This window comes from Podarcis liolepis, assembly GCF_965112155.1.
Source record: "Podarcis liolepis genome assembly, chromosome: 17".
Taxonomy (NCBI): Eukaryota; Metazoa; Chordata; class Lepidosauria; order Squamata; family Lacertidae; genus Podarcis; species Podarcis liolepis.
Window position 1 is genome coordinate 14,044,952 of NC_139571.1, and position 16,465 is coordinate 14,061,416.

Below are 16,465 nucleotides of genomic sequence, written 5' to 3' on the forward strand. Positions count from 1 at the left end.
AAATCAATTAAGGGCTTCTAAAATCAAAAGCAGTGGGAAAAGTCAGCAAATTAAATTATACTATTAATTAAATTAAATTAAATTAAATTAAATTATGGTAGAACCAGCGAGAGCAATGAGCCTCGTGTCACTCATGTTTATTAATTTCAACGGATCTACGTGGAGTATAAATTTGTTGGCTAACACCCAGCAGGTTTAGCTTCTGCTAAAATAAAGGCTTAATTTCATGCAAGTGTCTAGGACCTAGTTCTCTCTAAAGTGGGAAACCTACATCTATCATAAACAGCCACTTAAAACTTTTATTTTCTTTAAAAAAAAAGATTCCTGCAAATTGGACAAAGAGAAGATTGTACCTGTGATGGGGATTTTCTGAATGGAAAAGCATTTGAGCTAAGTGAGCCCCTACCTGCAGCCTGAAGCTGTAAGGCCCGGGCCTTACAGAGAACATAAGACTAGGGGATTAGGTGCAATGGTGCAAATTCATTGTTAAATAATGGAGGGCTGGGATAATGGTCAGCGTATGATGGCTGTTCAGAGAAATCACTTTAAAAAGACCAGACCACCATAGGGAGGTACAAAATCTGGATACGTCCCATTAAGACACTAATAATTACAGGTCACACAGATAATTGTGTGCGTAATAGCCAGCATCCCTAGGACATCTGCCCATAGTACAGAGGACAGGAGAAGCAGTGTAATGACAGACCTGCCTTTATCTGCAGGTAAGCAACACTGAGAAACAGAATTAGTTATGACGAATCAAAAGTATAAAGGCAGTGGGAGCAAACGTCCCTAGTCTGCAAAAAGTTCACAGAAATGAGACAACTGTGGTAATAGCTGTTCTACTCTATAAAATACCTCTGGCCGTAATTTTAGAAGCACTTCCTGCCATTAAGAGGGGTCTGAGCTCTTAAGATCTTGAACTATATAAAGGTTAAATTCCCAGGAAACAGGACAGACGATTATCCAGTCACTGGGTATTTTTAGGCATTTTAGGTATTCAAGCACTGACACCACTTTTATCTATTCACTGCAATCTAAGACTGGCATCTCCTCCCCAATCCTTTCAGTCCTGGAAAGGCAAGTCATGACATAAGCAGTTTGGTGAGAGCGACTCGTGCCCCTCCTTTTAAGGCACCAGCAACCTTTAAGCAAACGAGAAAGCCCCCTCCAGCATACCTGCTGCCGAAGTTCTCTCCGCGCACTGCTTCGACATATCCAAGTTGCGCAGTTCCTCGGTGCTTGCATACTTCATGACGCTGTTGATGGAGGACAGAGTGCTGATGAGCTGAGAATTAATAGAGCCGATCTGTGAGTGGGGCTGTCCAAACGCATCAGCTAACTCAGAATAGTTTTCAGCAAGTAGCATCTGCTGCTCTTGAACGAGCTTCTGGACCCGTTCGATGTAATGATCCAAGCCGGTCTTCATCTCAGGCTGAGAGAACGGGCTGTCCAGCCCAAGGTTCCCCCAGTCAGAAACAGAGTCATCTCCAACACCAATGCTTCTCGTGCCGGACGGCGCTACAGACACCGGAGGAGGACCACAGGCAATGTTTCTCATTTTCAGGCCCACTAGATAGTTCTCGTTAATACTGATCTGCCCCACGCCACAGTCTTTGGTCTTTGTTAGGGAGGGTTTGTCAAAGCTGGCCGTGCTAGAAAGCAGTGTCCCCACGCCAATGGAGCGAGTTTTAGCCGCCGTATTTACATCCTTGACCCTTCCATCTCCTATAGCGACTGTCCTCATCTCAACAATCACAGTGTTTGTCTGCTTATCGCAAGTGCTCAGGAAAGTGTTGGTGCCAGAATCCGTCAAGGGAGCTACGTCCGTGTTGGTGAACTGGTCAGCTTGTTCTAACACTGTGTTGGTTCCCTGGGTCGCCGTACGAGGCACCGCCATGACTCCAGTATCTGCCTTGCAAGCAGGTTCCGTGTTGGTGCTGCGGGAAACGGCCTTGCTTGCTGGGCAGACTGTTTGGACGGGAGAGTCTCCGCAGCCTATGGACCGAACTTCCTTGATTTTCAGCTCCGTCTTGCGCAGGCTTAATCTGTCCACGGATTCCTCCGTATTGACCCCCGTTTCACAAACGGACCTTTCCGTGCCCACACCCTTGTCGCACTTCTCAAGAGAGCTCCCAGTGCACCGATCACACATTTCTTTTCTCTCCTTCACAATCCACCAATTCATAGGCACATCTGGGCCCGCAGCTGAACTGTGCGATTGAGGCCTGCACAATACTCCAACGCTGCTCATCTGCAGATGGCTCCCCACGCATGAATCAACCACATCCACGTGACCTCCCACCATTTGGTCTTTTGTTTGTACGACTGCTTCCACCGCTCTGCTGAAGACAAGGGGCTGCGCCATCATCGCCTTGTCCATTTTCTTCCTTGATCCAGCTGCCTGCAGCTCATGCTTTAATTTGGTCATCTCTCTGTCGTGAGTCGTTTCCCTCAGCTGAACTTCCAGCCGGTAGATCTTATCTTTGAGGGCTTCGATGGTCTGATGCTGGAGCTCTAATTCCCTCTCGGCCTCTGTAGGCAAGCCAAGCATCCCCTCCGTCACCCCGACGCTTGAATCTTTAGTCTTCTGCTCTGTTCCTACTGCTACATCCCTGCACTTTATCAAAGCTCTGTTGTACACAACAACGTCGTTCATATTCTCCTCTGTGCCCACGGCAACCGATCTGCTCTCTTTCGCTGCACTCGCTCGGTTCACTCGCAGGTTAGATGGAACGTCGTAGCTGCTGTCCTGGATCTTCTTCTCCAAGGCTTGCATTTCAGCAGTCAACTGCCTGAACTCTTCCACCCTCTCTGAGCTATGTTCCACGCTCCCCATGTCTTCCTCACAGTCTATATAGAGTTCGCCACCCCCTCTGGCCGGAGAGAGGGGCTTCCACTGCTCCGCATTTCCTGCGCTATAAGATCGCTTTCTGAAATGGCCTGCGTCGTTCTGGTTGACGACCCTTTGGCTTTTGAGCTTCTCTACCATCTGCCTTTTCTCCTCCTGCAAGACTGAAATCTTAACCTGGAGCACAGGGATAGTCTTGACTTGCTCCTCAAGCTCCTTGAGGCGCTTGAGGGCAATGGCCATTTGTTCCCTGATGTGTTGCAGGTGCACCGGGCTGACGTTAGTCACCGGTGTCGATATCCCTGAGCTCAAGGGGCTGTGGCGGATGGAGCTCCCTAGAGAGGATGCAAGATAAAGATTATATTCCCCATTGCCCTGGTATCCGTTCTGAAACTGCTGAGACATCTGGTTGTGGCCGCTGGACCCCACAAAGGAAGGGAGGGAACTTGTGGAGCCCATAGCTCCAAAACTGGAAAGCCTCGGCCTCCGAGATTCTCCTGGAACTGCCTGCATCGCCATCTTCTCCTGCTCCAATCTCCTCCGTGTTTCCATGAGAGTTTTCGTAACGCGGAGGTTGTGGCGAGGTGGCTGTGGCGAAGGAGGCCGGAGCTGTTTGCTTTCAGGGATAGTTAGGAAGCTTGGAGAGGCTTCAAAGGACAAGGACGGTCTTGGGGCAGCGGCTGCTGGGCTTCGTGCTGCAAAGAGCGAAGACGAATGTTTGTTTTCATCACTGTTGGACGAAGACAGAGATTCATTGGATGTCCATCCGCTGTATTGGCCAGAGGTGTTTCTGCCGGCTGCAAAAGGTGGCGTCACTTTCTGCTTTTTCTGAATGTTCAGTTTCTTAATAGTATTTCCCTTCTGTATATCCTCCACATACTTGAGAAAATCCAAATCAAGCTGGTAACCGTAAGGTGTTTCCACAAAATAGGGGTCCTTCCGATTTCTGTCATCCTCCCCATTCAGAGCATTTTCATCTTTTTCTAAAAGAAGGAAACACACACACATTAAGTATAAAATCCTACATAAAAGGGTTTGTTTGTTTGTTTTGCTAAATTATAAGCACTCTATAATTTGGTAAGTTATAAGCACTCTACTCAGACAGCAGAATCAGTGTTCCACACTGGAAAATCTATTGCATGTCTCTTGATTAAATTTTTAGCATGCACACATTTTCCTTTTAAGACTGCGTCAGCAGAATTTTAAACCACAAAGCAGGTGGGTACATTTCTCATAGGCTTTACATAAAGCTGTATTTTTAAAAAAGAAACAGCAAGACCCTATTAATACCAATACTTTAAAAGGAATTCTGTATTTCTACAACATCCCCAGTATAGTTTCCACGTGAAGTTCAACTATTTGATATGCTGTGGTGTTGTGCAAGGGAATTCAATACATCTCAGAGCTCTTCCTAAGGGCTACTTCCCAACCCCCCCCCCCAAACCTCTCTTGGTTTACAAATGCTAAAAACAGACAAAGTTATTTGGATTTCAAAACAAGACAGTCCAAAGGAGGAGGAGCTCCCTAGCACATTCATCTCTGATTGTTCATGCAACCTATTTTATATTCCTATACGGTGCAGAGTCAACACACTGAGAACTATGCAGGCAGACCATTTCCAGAGCAGTCTAAAATATCTCAGATGAAAGAGAAACTGTCAGCTCAGATGTCAGGACAGCCCAGCTTCCTGGAGACACGGGAGAGGCATGTCGCACCAAAGCAATCTAAATAAAACTGCAGCAGATCTGCCGAGCTTCTGCAGGAAGGATATTTATGCCTAGGGTGGCTCTGCAACCTGCTTCCCACTCTCAAACACAGAAACGCAGCAAGAACTTCAGAGCAAAGCCTTCATTTACATCAGCTTGAAGTTTCTCTTTCCGTCCCTCCACGCTTCTGTTCAAAGTCTAAACCGGCCTCGCTCTATTTCCTGCAATCGCAGCTCCGTACGTCACGCAAGCTATTTTGCCTGCGAAATCCCTGCCTCCCAACTTTCTCATTCTTCAGCCCTTAAAGGGAAAAAGTACTCGGCATTTATATAAATACAGCAAAACAGAGCACAAATGTTTCATAGGCTGAGACTCCTCCAATGAGCTCATCAGCTCAGATCTCGATGGGGGGAGAAGCTTTTCATTTCTCTACTCCTTTCCAGCACAGATCTCTCTCTCTTTATTGCAGCAGACACCTCTTAAAAAGGCTCACAAGTCCCACTCTTTTCATTAACATTTCTTCAGATTTGAGGTTTTGCTGTTGCGTTTTTTCAGCTTCTCCTTAAGAAATAGTTTGCATTCATAATGTTTAGGAAGCTAAGTGTATACTAAGCCCTCTGAAATCATGAAATACATGAGCCATTCTTTGATATCTTAATGCGAGCTGTTGTAAAAAACAAAAATGACTCTGCACATCAATGATCCTTTAAAAAAGACACAAAAGTGGCTGCATCATATGACATTTCTCCTGTGTGTGTTTGTGTGTAGGGAAAGCTAGTTTATACAGAACTTTTAGAAGGCAGCCCTGTTAAAGGGAGGTTTTTAATGCTTGATATTTTCATTCTGTTTTTAGATATGCTGTAAGCTGCCCAGAGTGGCTGGAGAAACCCAGACAGATGGGCAGGGTAATATCATCATCATCATCATCATTTTTATTATTTTACACATCACTTGGGAAGACAGGCGAACTAAGGTCAGTGTCCTGGAAAAAGCAAAGATCACCAGTGTCAAAGCAATGATTCTTCAACATCAACTTCAACACAACATGAGTGGTCATGTTGTGCGGATGCCTGATTATTGTCTTCCAAAGCAACTATTCTATTCCTAACTTATGAATGGAAAGTGTAATGCTGGTGGTCAACAAAAGAGGTTTAAAGACTCTCTCAAGGTAAATCTTTAAAAAGGTAGTATAAACAACAACTGGGAAACACTGGCCTGCAAGAGCTCTAGTTGGAGAACAGTCTTTACCAAAGGTGTCATGGGCTTTGAAGACACTCGAACTCAGGACGCAAGGGAAAAACGTGCTAAGAGGAAGGCACGCTTGACAAATCCACACCGTGATCAACTCCCGCCCGGAAATCTATGTCCCCACTGTAGAAGGACGTGTGGATCCAGAATTGGCCTCCACAATCACTTATGGACTCATTGTTAAAACTGTGTTTAAGGAAGACAATCTTACTCGGCTACGAGGAATATCCAAAGAAGAAGAAGAAGAGAATAACAACAACAACAACAATAATAATTCCTACACAATATATGCAGAGCTGCATAAAAATAATGCTGGGTTTCCATACATGTCCACAGGTAGCACAACAGTGTACATTGCCCATCCCTGGCACACACACTATGTGTCCTCATGTAGAAAGAGTACTTGCAGATAGCAGCTCATGGAACACATACATATCCTTAATGCTGTTTTTGTCTGTTTGTTTGTTTTTAAGACAGGTTTTAAAGCAGCGGTTTCTGTGTGAGGCACAAGGGCCAAGCAGGAATTTTGAGAGCAAGGTGTCTAAAGAAGTAAGAAATAATAACACAGCCTGATTTCATACAAGTTTGTCTCCCCCCCCCCCACCAGCAAAAAAACCCAAAACTTGAACAATTTAAAACATTAAGAAAGGCGGGTGGGGTGGGGGGGAATACTCACAAATAAATACATAATCAAAATATCCATCTAATAATCACCTTCTAATATTGGAAGTCAGGTGGTGGGTGTCAACCAAAATGGAGCCCAAAAGGGGACTGGCTGATAAAAATGAGAGAGAGAGAGAGAGAGAGAGAGAGAGAGAGAGATTGGTACGCAGAGGGGAACACACAGGTGTGCAGAAGTACGGGGGAATTAAATAATAAATCTAGACATGCTCACCTGTGACTTACGAGATAAAACACAATAATGTTTCTATAAAAGCGGAAATGTTTCGTGAATATCACAGTAAAGCAAAGCCGGCTGGCCAGCTTACGCAAATAGATTTATTTGCATTCTGAAGAGGGTCAAACAGTTGCCCAACCAGCTGTTTCTTTGTTGGTCTAACCAGCAAAACTGCATTCTGGCCAGTAACCGGGACCTGCACACCCAGAAAATATTCCCAAAGCAGCTTCATCTGCTTCCAAGTTTTTGTCGGTCTCTGGATACAAGGCCATCAGCTCCTCCCTACCATACTAGCACCTGATGGAGAACCTGTGGCCTCACAAGGGGTGGGTGAAGGATGACTATTATTATTATTATTATTATTATTATTATTATTATTATTATTATTATTATTATTATTATTACCCCATCTATCTGGCTGGGTTTCCCCAGTCACTCTGGACAGCTCCCAACAGAATATTAAAAACACGATAAAACATCAAACATTAAAAACTTCCCTAAACAGGGTTGTCTTCAGATGTTTTCTAAAAGTCAGATAGTTGTTTATTTCCTGGGAGGGCATTCCAAAGGGAGGGAGCCACCACCAAGAAGGCCCTGTGATGAAAGCGTATTAAAAGAAAACAACCGCCAGAAAATCACCACCTCATCCTTCCAAATCCACCCCTTAAAGATGTTAGCGGAGGAGCTAAGAATTTGAACTCAAGTCACTTGCTCAGTATTAAAAAGATATGCTCCCTGGGCTGAGTTGCCACTTAATCCAATCGCCTCCACCCTCAGCCTTGTTGCCCACCACCGCAGTGCCCAAGGATTGCCCACAAGAAGATAGCAGGTGTCAGATGGTGGTGGTGGTTGCTCGTGAGCAACCAGGCAGGACTCCGACCTGGCTTTTACAGGTTTTAATTGTGCAAACTATTTACAGTGCAGATCCACAAAGTTCATTTCTGTCTTAGTCACTTGCAGAATCCGGGAGTGGCCCCTTCCGGCTTCTCCCCCAACCTAAGAACTTTGACACCCCAAACCTCCACCTCCTTGCATTTCACCCCTCTGCGCAAGCTGGGCGACGGAAGTGGCGTGCGTCCCTCCTGGCCAGCCTGGCTAGGTGAGGCACTGTTGCTCTCAGCAGCATCCTTGAGCTTGGCTGGCCCCTTCCCTCTCTTCTCTGCTGGAGGTGTGGCTTTCCCCACCACTGGAAGAGGTGGGCACCACAATTCAAGAAGGACACTGACAAACTGGAACGTGTCCAGAGGAGGGCAACAAAAATGGTCAAAGGCCTGGAAACGATGCCTTATGAGGAACGGCTAAGGGAGCTGGGCATGTTTAGCCTGGAGAAGAGGAGGTTAAGGGGTGATATGATAGCCATGTTCAAATATATAAAAGGATGTCACATAGAGGAGGGAGAAAGGCTGTTTTCTGCTGCTCCAGAGAAGCGGACACGGAGCAATGGATCCAAACTACAAGAAAGAAGATTCCACCTAAACATTAGGAAGAACTTCCTGACAGTAAGAGCTGTTTGACAGTGGAATTAGCTGCCAAGGAGTGTGGTGGAGTCTCCTCCTTTGGAGGTCTTTAAGCAGAGGCTTGACAACCATATGTCAGGAGTGCTCTGATGGTGTTTCCTGCTTGGCAGGGGGTTGGACTCGATGGCCCTTGTGGTCTCTTCCAACTCTATGATTCTATGATTCTATGATTCTAGGATCTGCTCCTCAGGAGTTTCGGAGGCTCCCTGTATCACAACAGTGTCCCTGCCTCCCTCCCCTGTTCCGATGGCAGTCCCCTGGCACCCGGCAGTTACTTGACCAAGCTAGAGAGGTTTTGTCAGGGAACTGCCATCAGTTCAGGAGGGAGAGAGGAAAAGCCGGATGGATTACAGAGAGCCCCCAAAGATTGTAGAAAGCAGCTCATCCTCTGCGGGGGAGAGTAACCACGCCTCCAGTGGAGAGGAGCTGCAGGGTTCGGAGGAGGCGAGGCGGCGCCAGGACACCTTGCCTGGGCAAAGCAGGGAGGGGAGAGGTCTCCCTCCCGTTACCCACACCCTCCTTGCGCAGTAAGCTTCCACGCCGAGAGGGGAGGCGCAGACTGGGCGTCAAGAAATTACTTTGCTGGGGAAAGTTTAAGCCCCGCCCACTCACGGAGTCTGCCAGTGAATGAGCCAGTCACGGGAGAGTGGCGCTCTGGACAGAGAAAGTTTATTTTGCACCAAAAGCAAGGCTTCACAGCTGAGCAGGGAGGTATTTGCCTGCTTGCTCTCAAGCAACCCCTTGGAAACCTAACAGGTTTGGACTCTGGCCTTGGCTAGGTGGCTTGACTAGAGGACAATGTCCCCAACGCACCTTGCAAAATTGTGCCTCGTGGGACTGTCAAGTGTCAACGTCCGCAAACGCAACCCTGTGGGTACGGAGGGGAACAGAAGAGACACGGAAAAGGGGGACAACTTCGTTTCTTTCCAAATGGCTTCCTTTCTTCAGCCTAAGAAGCCCCGCTTTTAATTAACAGAGACCCACCTGGGGGCTCCAAAGTAGCTCTTAAGTGCATGCTTTTCCATCAAAGGTGATGAAGAGATCAAAGCACTTGGGGGCCCCCCATTGTGTCATCTTGACATGACCCCCCCAATGCTTTGGTCTCTTAAGGGACATGCGCTGTCAGATCGCAAATAATGCAATGTGAATTTCTAGAGGAGGTTAATCAACGGTTACATTTCAAAAGATCTAATCTTAAGGAAAGAACCATACTGTATAATTAAGATTGGCAAATTTTTAATTTAATTTTAAATTTATACAATTTATAACTCTGTCACATATGCTATACAAAAAGCAGATACTCCTGCAATATTATTCCAGTTCTGGGACTCCTGGGCACTTTTCTTCCGAGGTCCAGAAGAGAATTTCTTTGGCAAAGTATTTTAGGTTATCGAACAACCTTCCTTTATGCTTGAACTGCTGGCAACTTCTCCTGACCTGGAGGAATTTTGGTGCAATGATTGTCAAGTTCTATTTCACTGTTTGCTTTGCTTTGCTTAAGCACTTAAAAGACCATAAAACGGCCTCTTTCCCTCCTACTTAAGGGGTTATTTTTAGCTTCTACCATATTAGGATTAGCTGTACTTGTTATTTTCTTGGAAGGATACAAACATGGGCTCAGAGATTTCAAGTGCTGAAACTGTGACCGTAGGTACTGAGAGCAAAGAGTTGTGCTGAATGCAGGCATAATAAGCAGTATACCAACATTATGGGATGGAGGGAGGGAGAGAGGAATAGATTATTGCAGCTCTGACAGGGCTCCTCTCAGTTCTTAATATGTAAAATTGTTCTCTGAGATATTTGCAAAAAAGTCCAAAAAGTATTCGTGATAAAGATTAAGTGAGATGTCATTAAAGGTTGGTTTCCCCCTGCAGTGTATGGAGATTTCTCACATATTTATTCTGTAGAACTTTGGGGTAGGATGTAATTTGGGTTTTTGATTTTTAGTTTTAAGTAGATGAGAGATCTTGCTGTTTCTAAATTTACCTTAAATTGTATTTTTGTGCTGCCTGTTTTTTCTTTTTCTTTTAAGAATTGTTTTATCCCCTGAGTGCCATCTTGGGGGGTCTGAAGGCAGCACAAAACAAATTTATGACATTAATACTCACTTTCCCCCTTCCCCAAACAAGAAAAATCTATTGCTTACATGTAGGCAAGGGAAGGTGTGAAATAGCCAGTACAGAACTTCCTCCGCTTGGCAAAACCAAACAGTCACAGGCAGATATTGGAGTGATCCTTCTGTGGTATTATGGCAGCGGAAAAAGCTGTATTGTAACTTTTGAATAAATTGTAACTTTTGTTTTTAAAAAAGGTGCCCAATCAAATAAGGCATATGTAAAAATCAAGCTAATTTGGTTAGTATATCTGAGGTAATAACAATCACCACTTCTCTAACTTTTTTGCATATTCAAACAAAGCACGGCCCTTGAGTGTGCAAAAATCTCAAAGAAAATGGGTAGGTCTCCTTAGTTAGATGTTTGACATTGATGCATTCTTATCTGAGAGTGCTTCAGGAGTGCCAGTCGCAAAATAATTTTGTGTGTGTGTGTGTAATAACTATGTTCTGGGAGCCTTTTTGGCTGAAGAGAGGGGTACAAATCCTTTCAATAAATAAATAAAACGAGCCGTGTGGCGTAATGCAAAGAGAGCCATTCCTAAGATAGCCTTATGCTTTCTGTAGGAAGTCCGCTATCTCCTGCTTGTCTTGTTTGTGGAGAACACACAATACTGATCTTACACACACACACGCTACTGCTGTCTATTAGCAACAGAGAACATTCCTCAGTGCCAGGAAAAATATGCAAAGGTAGACACTCCACAGTGACTCTCATCAGTTGCTTACAAGGTTCCTTCACATTTCGCCCGACAACATTCTTTCTAGGAGGGCCACACACTTGCTTTTAAAAAAGAAGAAAGCAAGCTCGGAGCCTTGGGCACCTGCCCAGGGGAACACCACCAAAATGCTCTGCAGGCTCCACAATGCCCCTGGGCACTGGGTTGGCAATCCCTGGTCTAGAGGCACTATTTCGGAGAGGATTAATGAAAAGAAACACACATTGTTCTCACAGTTCTGCATTGCTGAAGCCTTGAGACCTGGCTAGCCACTCTGACTCAGACAAATTTGCCTTCTTTGCTTGCAGAAGACAGAAATCTGGTCAGTACCAACTCTTCAAAGTTCTCAAAACTCTCGCTTTGGCTGGGCCATCAAGAATTGAAAACGGCTTGCTCCGGATGAGTGAACCAAGATTCATTGTATACCTTGAGGGAAACCTTGACAGTGAGTAAATTCAACCAGTGTACAAGAGCAGCTCTGAAGGAGACCTTAAAACCATCACCTTCCTCCCTCATGGAAACAAACCACAGGAATGGAGCAGGCATGGCAAGGGAATATAAGCCTTCCAGAAAACCAAACATTCCTGAGACGACAACAACTTCTTCCTGGGAAACGTGGATGTGTCAAAGACTTCACTCAAAGACATTCTGTTGGGAGTTCTGTGCTGGATTTTTTAAAAAGAGAAGTATTCCAAAGAGAGAGGAAAAAGGTTTGTATGAACAGGCAGTAAGTTTGCAATGTGCTCACAAATGATAAGGGGCACCAAGGTGTTCCAGACATACAATCACAATTGCATTCCTGTTGAGTGTTCAGAGTCCTGGGCTGCTGCATTTGAGCACCTCCTTATGCCAATAACAAGGTCAGTAATTTTATAATTTCAGAAAATACTCCTCTCCCATCCCCTTTCCCCCTTAAGGTGAACAAACACTCCCAGCTCAGGTTTAGCTATGCCGAAAATGCTTGGTAATTTACAACACAAGCTATTCATTATCGAAGCAATTGCCTGAAAACAACTTACTTTTTTTTTCAAAAGAAAGAAAAAGAAAATATATCCAGCTTGTTCCCTAGGTTAAGATAGCTCACTCTGCTCAGTTAAACTTGATTTAAAGAACATACTATCTCCTAACACACTATAATGCCACAGGCAAAGAAAATATAAACTCTTCAAGAATGCCTCAGAACAGAAGCACTGAGATGTTTCGCTTAGAGATACCCACCATGTCTCACGTACCTTGCTATGTCCAAGAAGAAACGGCACATTAAAGCTGAGAATTAACTCTTTTTTTAAAAAAAGTACACGCAAACATTCACTTAGAGGATGGAAGTTGTGTTAAGCAAGGGGGAAACAGGCTAAAAACAGAGACACACTCGGCTGTTGCAGAGGTAAATTGGAAATAGTCACTCTCCTATGGCCATTAGTCTAACAGAGTTACTTTGTCCGAGAGAACAGTGCTATCTTTATGTTAAAAGTTGCACTGAGAAAAGCAAGCAGCCAGCATAGGTAGAAGCAAATAATTCTTGGGGGTGGGGGTGGGGCAATGAAACAACAGAAGTTACGAAGTTACATTCCCTAAAATTTAAGTCGTTCATCCCCCACCCCCAATCTGCCAGTGTTACTTACTTATTCCGTGAAGAGCAGAAAGTTGCCGTGTGTTTTCCTTGCAGGAAGTTTGGCTTGAGGCAGACTTTCCTTAGCTTTGCAGGGAATATGTGCTTCTGACACATAAGCAGGCAAGGAGCCCAAGACTCGCTGTGGAGAATTTATTTATACTCATTTGGAATTTCCTGACAAAATTCTCCCCTGCCTGCCAGGCTCGGCTAATGGAGCTCCACGGCGCAACCTCTCCCGGCTTGTGCAACATCATTCGCTGCACCGTCAAAACGTAGACGGCCGCTGTTCAGGAGGAGCTGGATTTCAGACAAACAGCTCTATGGCAGGAGGTCGCATCATGTGAACCACGAAAAGTTGCACTCCTCTGATCATGTCGAACAAGCCAAATCAGACAAGAGGGAAAGAAAAGGCAGCAGGACTCCTCTCGCCCTCCTCATTCCTTCCCCTTTTGACCCCACCTCCCATCGCAGGCAAAGAAAGGTTCGCGGAAATAATACGGTCAGGATAATTGTCTCCCTTGTAACCGTACCACAGGCTGCTTTCAAATATTCCTGGTTTCCTTTGCCACATGCAGTCTGTTTTTGCTCGCTTTTGTCCAGCCCAGCTTGCAATTTGGAGGCTAAAAATAAAAGCTTCATTCCGCCTGGGAGGCAGGCAAAAATATTTTGCTGGAGGATGTGGCCAGAAATTTGACAAGTGCGCTTTCTAAAGGGGGGAGGGAAATTTGTCCGAAATAAAAAGACAACCTTCCCAGAGCTACTATATCAAAAAGGCTTCCCTGAACATGCATTTTTTTTTTTAGTTTTCAAACATTACGTTATCAATCTAACCGTGTGCCCAGGCCCAGATATCCGACATTCACAGCACCGTAACAAATCAATTACTGGGAAATATCAACTAAATCTCTTCCATCTTTTTGCCGATATTGCAGATTAGGAAAATATTAACTGATTTGTTTTGTTTTTAGTAGATAATTTCCAGTGTAGGTCAGCTGTTGAGAGAGTCCAAAGTGTAGGGGCTTCGAGAGATACCCTTATCTCGAGGAAAGTATCAGAATTTGGAAATACATTTTAGTGACTTTGGTTTGAACTGTTTGCAAAGGAACATTGTGCTCTACACCAAACTCCCGCAGTCAGAAAGAGGGTTCAGGGGTGCACCACAGTTTCACAAGATCAAGCCCCCCCAACCGTTTCCAAATGATCTGCCAAGAGCTCTGCAGCAACAGCAGCACATTTCTGCACAAACCCCAAGGGTTTAAAGTGGAAATGACCAACGGCGTTGGCATGTTGGCATGACCAACAGCATTCACGTCCCTCCGTCTGAATCAACTCCCACTCTGGGCAGCTTCCAACAAAATATTAAAACACAATGATTCATCAAATATTAAAAGCTTCCCTAAACAGGGCTGCCTTCAGATGTCTTCTAAAAGTTGTGCAATTCTTGACATCTGATGGGAGGGTATTCCACAGGGAGGGTGCCACCACCAAGAAGGCCCTCTGCCTGCTTCCCTGTACTTCTTGCAGGGAGGGAACCAATGCCAGAAGGCGCTCGGTGCTGGACCTCAGTGTCAGGGCTAAACTATGGGGGTGGAGACGTCCCTTCAGCTATACAGGACCGAGGACATTTAGGGCTTTAAAGGTCAGCACCAACACTTTGAATTGTGCTCGGAAACATATTGGGAGCCAATGTGGGTCTTTCAGGACTGGTGTTATATGGTCTCAGTGGCCGCCCCCAGTCACCAGTCTAGCTGCCGCATTCTGGATTAGTTGTAGTTTCCGGGTCACCTTCAAAGTTAGCCCCACGTAGAGCGCATGGCATTATTCCAAGTGGGAGATAACCAGAGCATGCACCACTCTGGCAAGACAGTCTGAGGGCAGGTAGGGTCTCACCCTGCATACCAGATGGAGCTGGTAAACAGCTGCCCTGGACACAGAACTGACCTGTGCCTCCATGGACAGCTGTGAGTCCAAAAGGACTCCCAGGCTGCACACCTGATCCTTCAGGGGCACAGTTACCCCATTCAGGACCAGGGAGTCCCCCACACCCACCTGCCCCCTGTCCCCCAGAAACAGTGCTTCTGTCTTGTCAGGATTCAACCTCAATCCTGAATCAATGGTGTAGCTGGCAAACCAGCTGACGCTGGTAATAAGCCCCCCAGGCTACAATCTGTGACTAGAGGAGCAAACTGGGGTCCCTCAGGGCACAAATCTGGTCCTTCAGGGAGTGAACAATCGCACCCAGAACCGCCATATTCCTGGCCAACCCGTCTGCTGTGTTTCCTGCCCTAGTCACCTGTTTCTTATCTGGTTTAAGCTCATTTCCCCCGTTGCTCTCCATAATTCATTTCAAATAGTTCTTCAAAAATGTTGCTGCTCCACTTGGATCTGATGACAAGGAGAAAAAGCACTAGCGTCACCAGTAAACTCCATGCTCCTAGACTGCAGGTCCCAGTCCTTTTTAATAATAATAATATTTTTTTATTTATATCCCGCCCTCCCAAGCCGCAGCCGGGCTCAGGGCGGCTAACAACAATAAAATAATACAGCATTCTAAAACCATTTCATTATAAAATTAATTCAAATCAAATTGATGGCAACCATTGGGCTAGAGTTCTGTGAAGATTGCCAAAGGAGGGAGTCAGGCTGTGCCCTGGCCAAAGGCTTGGTGGAACAGCTCTGTCTTGCAGGCCCTGCGGAAAGATGTCAAGTCCTGCAGGACCCTAGTCTCTTGTGGCAGAGCGTTCCACCAGATCGGAGCCACAGCCGAAAAAGCCCTGGCTCTAGTTGAGGCCAGCCTAACCTCCCTGTGGCCTGCGACCTCCAAGATGTTTTTGTTTGAAGATTGTAAGTTCCTCTGTGGGACATACCAGGAGAGGCGGTCCCGTAGGTACGAGGGTCCTAGGCCGTATAGGGCTTTAAAGGTTAAAACCAGCACCTTAAACCTGATCCTGTACTCCACTGGGAGCCAGTGCAGCTGGTATAGCACCGGGTGAATGTGATCTCGCAGCGAGGACCCTGTAAGGAGTCTCGCTGCGGCATTCTGCACCCGCTGGAGTTTCTGGGTCAGTCTCAAGGGCAGCCCCACGTAGAGCGAGTTACAATAATCCAGTCTGGAGGTGACCGTCGCGTGGATCACAGTGGCTAGGTCAGGGCGAGAGAGGTAAGGAGCCAACTGCTTAGCTTGGCGGAGATGAAAAAATGCCGCCTTTGTTAAGGCAAGTATTTTCTCATTTCAAATATTTATGAATCACACACAAGGCAGTGAAAATATTAGAAGAGGCCAGATAAAATTATTTTTCCAGAAATATTTACTGAAATAAAAGATACTTCAAAATTCATACAATATCTACATTTAAAAGCTTGGGAGACCAAACTGTTGAAAACTGCTTCTCAGAAAAGGCCACAATGGTACAATACTGTAGCCTGAAAATGGTACTAAATGGTTGATGGTACTGAAAGAACCAAGAATCTTTTTCTCTGTATTGGCCAGCTGGCTGGACAACCAAAGCAGTTCCTGTACTAAAACAAAAATATTCAAAAAATATCCACCGCATTGCTCCCAATCATCTGTTTAGCCTTCTGTATTTTATCTGTGTTGTTTTAATTTGTGTAAACCACCTTGAGTCCTAATCTGGGGGAAAAGAGGAGTGTTGTTGCAGTTTTGTTGATAGAATGAGAGTAACAACTATATTTTATATAAAGTTGGGGAGGAAATCAGATCATTTCTTAGCCAGATGATTATTAAACTCAATTCATACAGATCACGTCTTTTTATTTTCAGTCTTCTGGGGTCCTGGTGTT

General features: G+C 45.4%; 1 protein-coding gene across 7 annotated transcripts in view; it reads right to left on the reverse strand.

Moving 5' to 3' along the window:
- Positions 1-16,465, reverse strand: part of KANK1 (KN motif and ankyrin repeat domains 1) — a 127,839-nt gene that overhangs the window by 21,861 nt on the left and 89,513 nt on the right. For 5 of the 7 annotated variants that reach the window (XM_083483296.1, XM_083483298.1, XM_083483299.1 and 2 more), the window contains one exon: positions 1,180-3,834. In XM_083483296.1, coding sequence (XP_083339422.1) covers positions 1,180-3,834 — 2,655 coding nt within the window. Of the gene's footprint in view, positions 1-1,179; positions 3,835-4,707; positions 4,815-12,674; positions 13,534-16,465 lie in introns of those variants that run through there. The other 2 variants (XM_083483302.1, XM_083483301.1) reach the window with 2 other exon arrangements.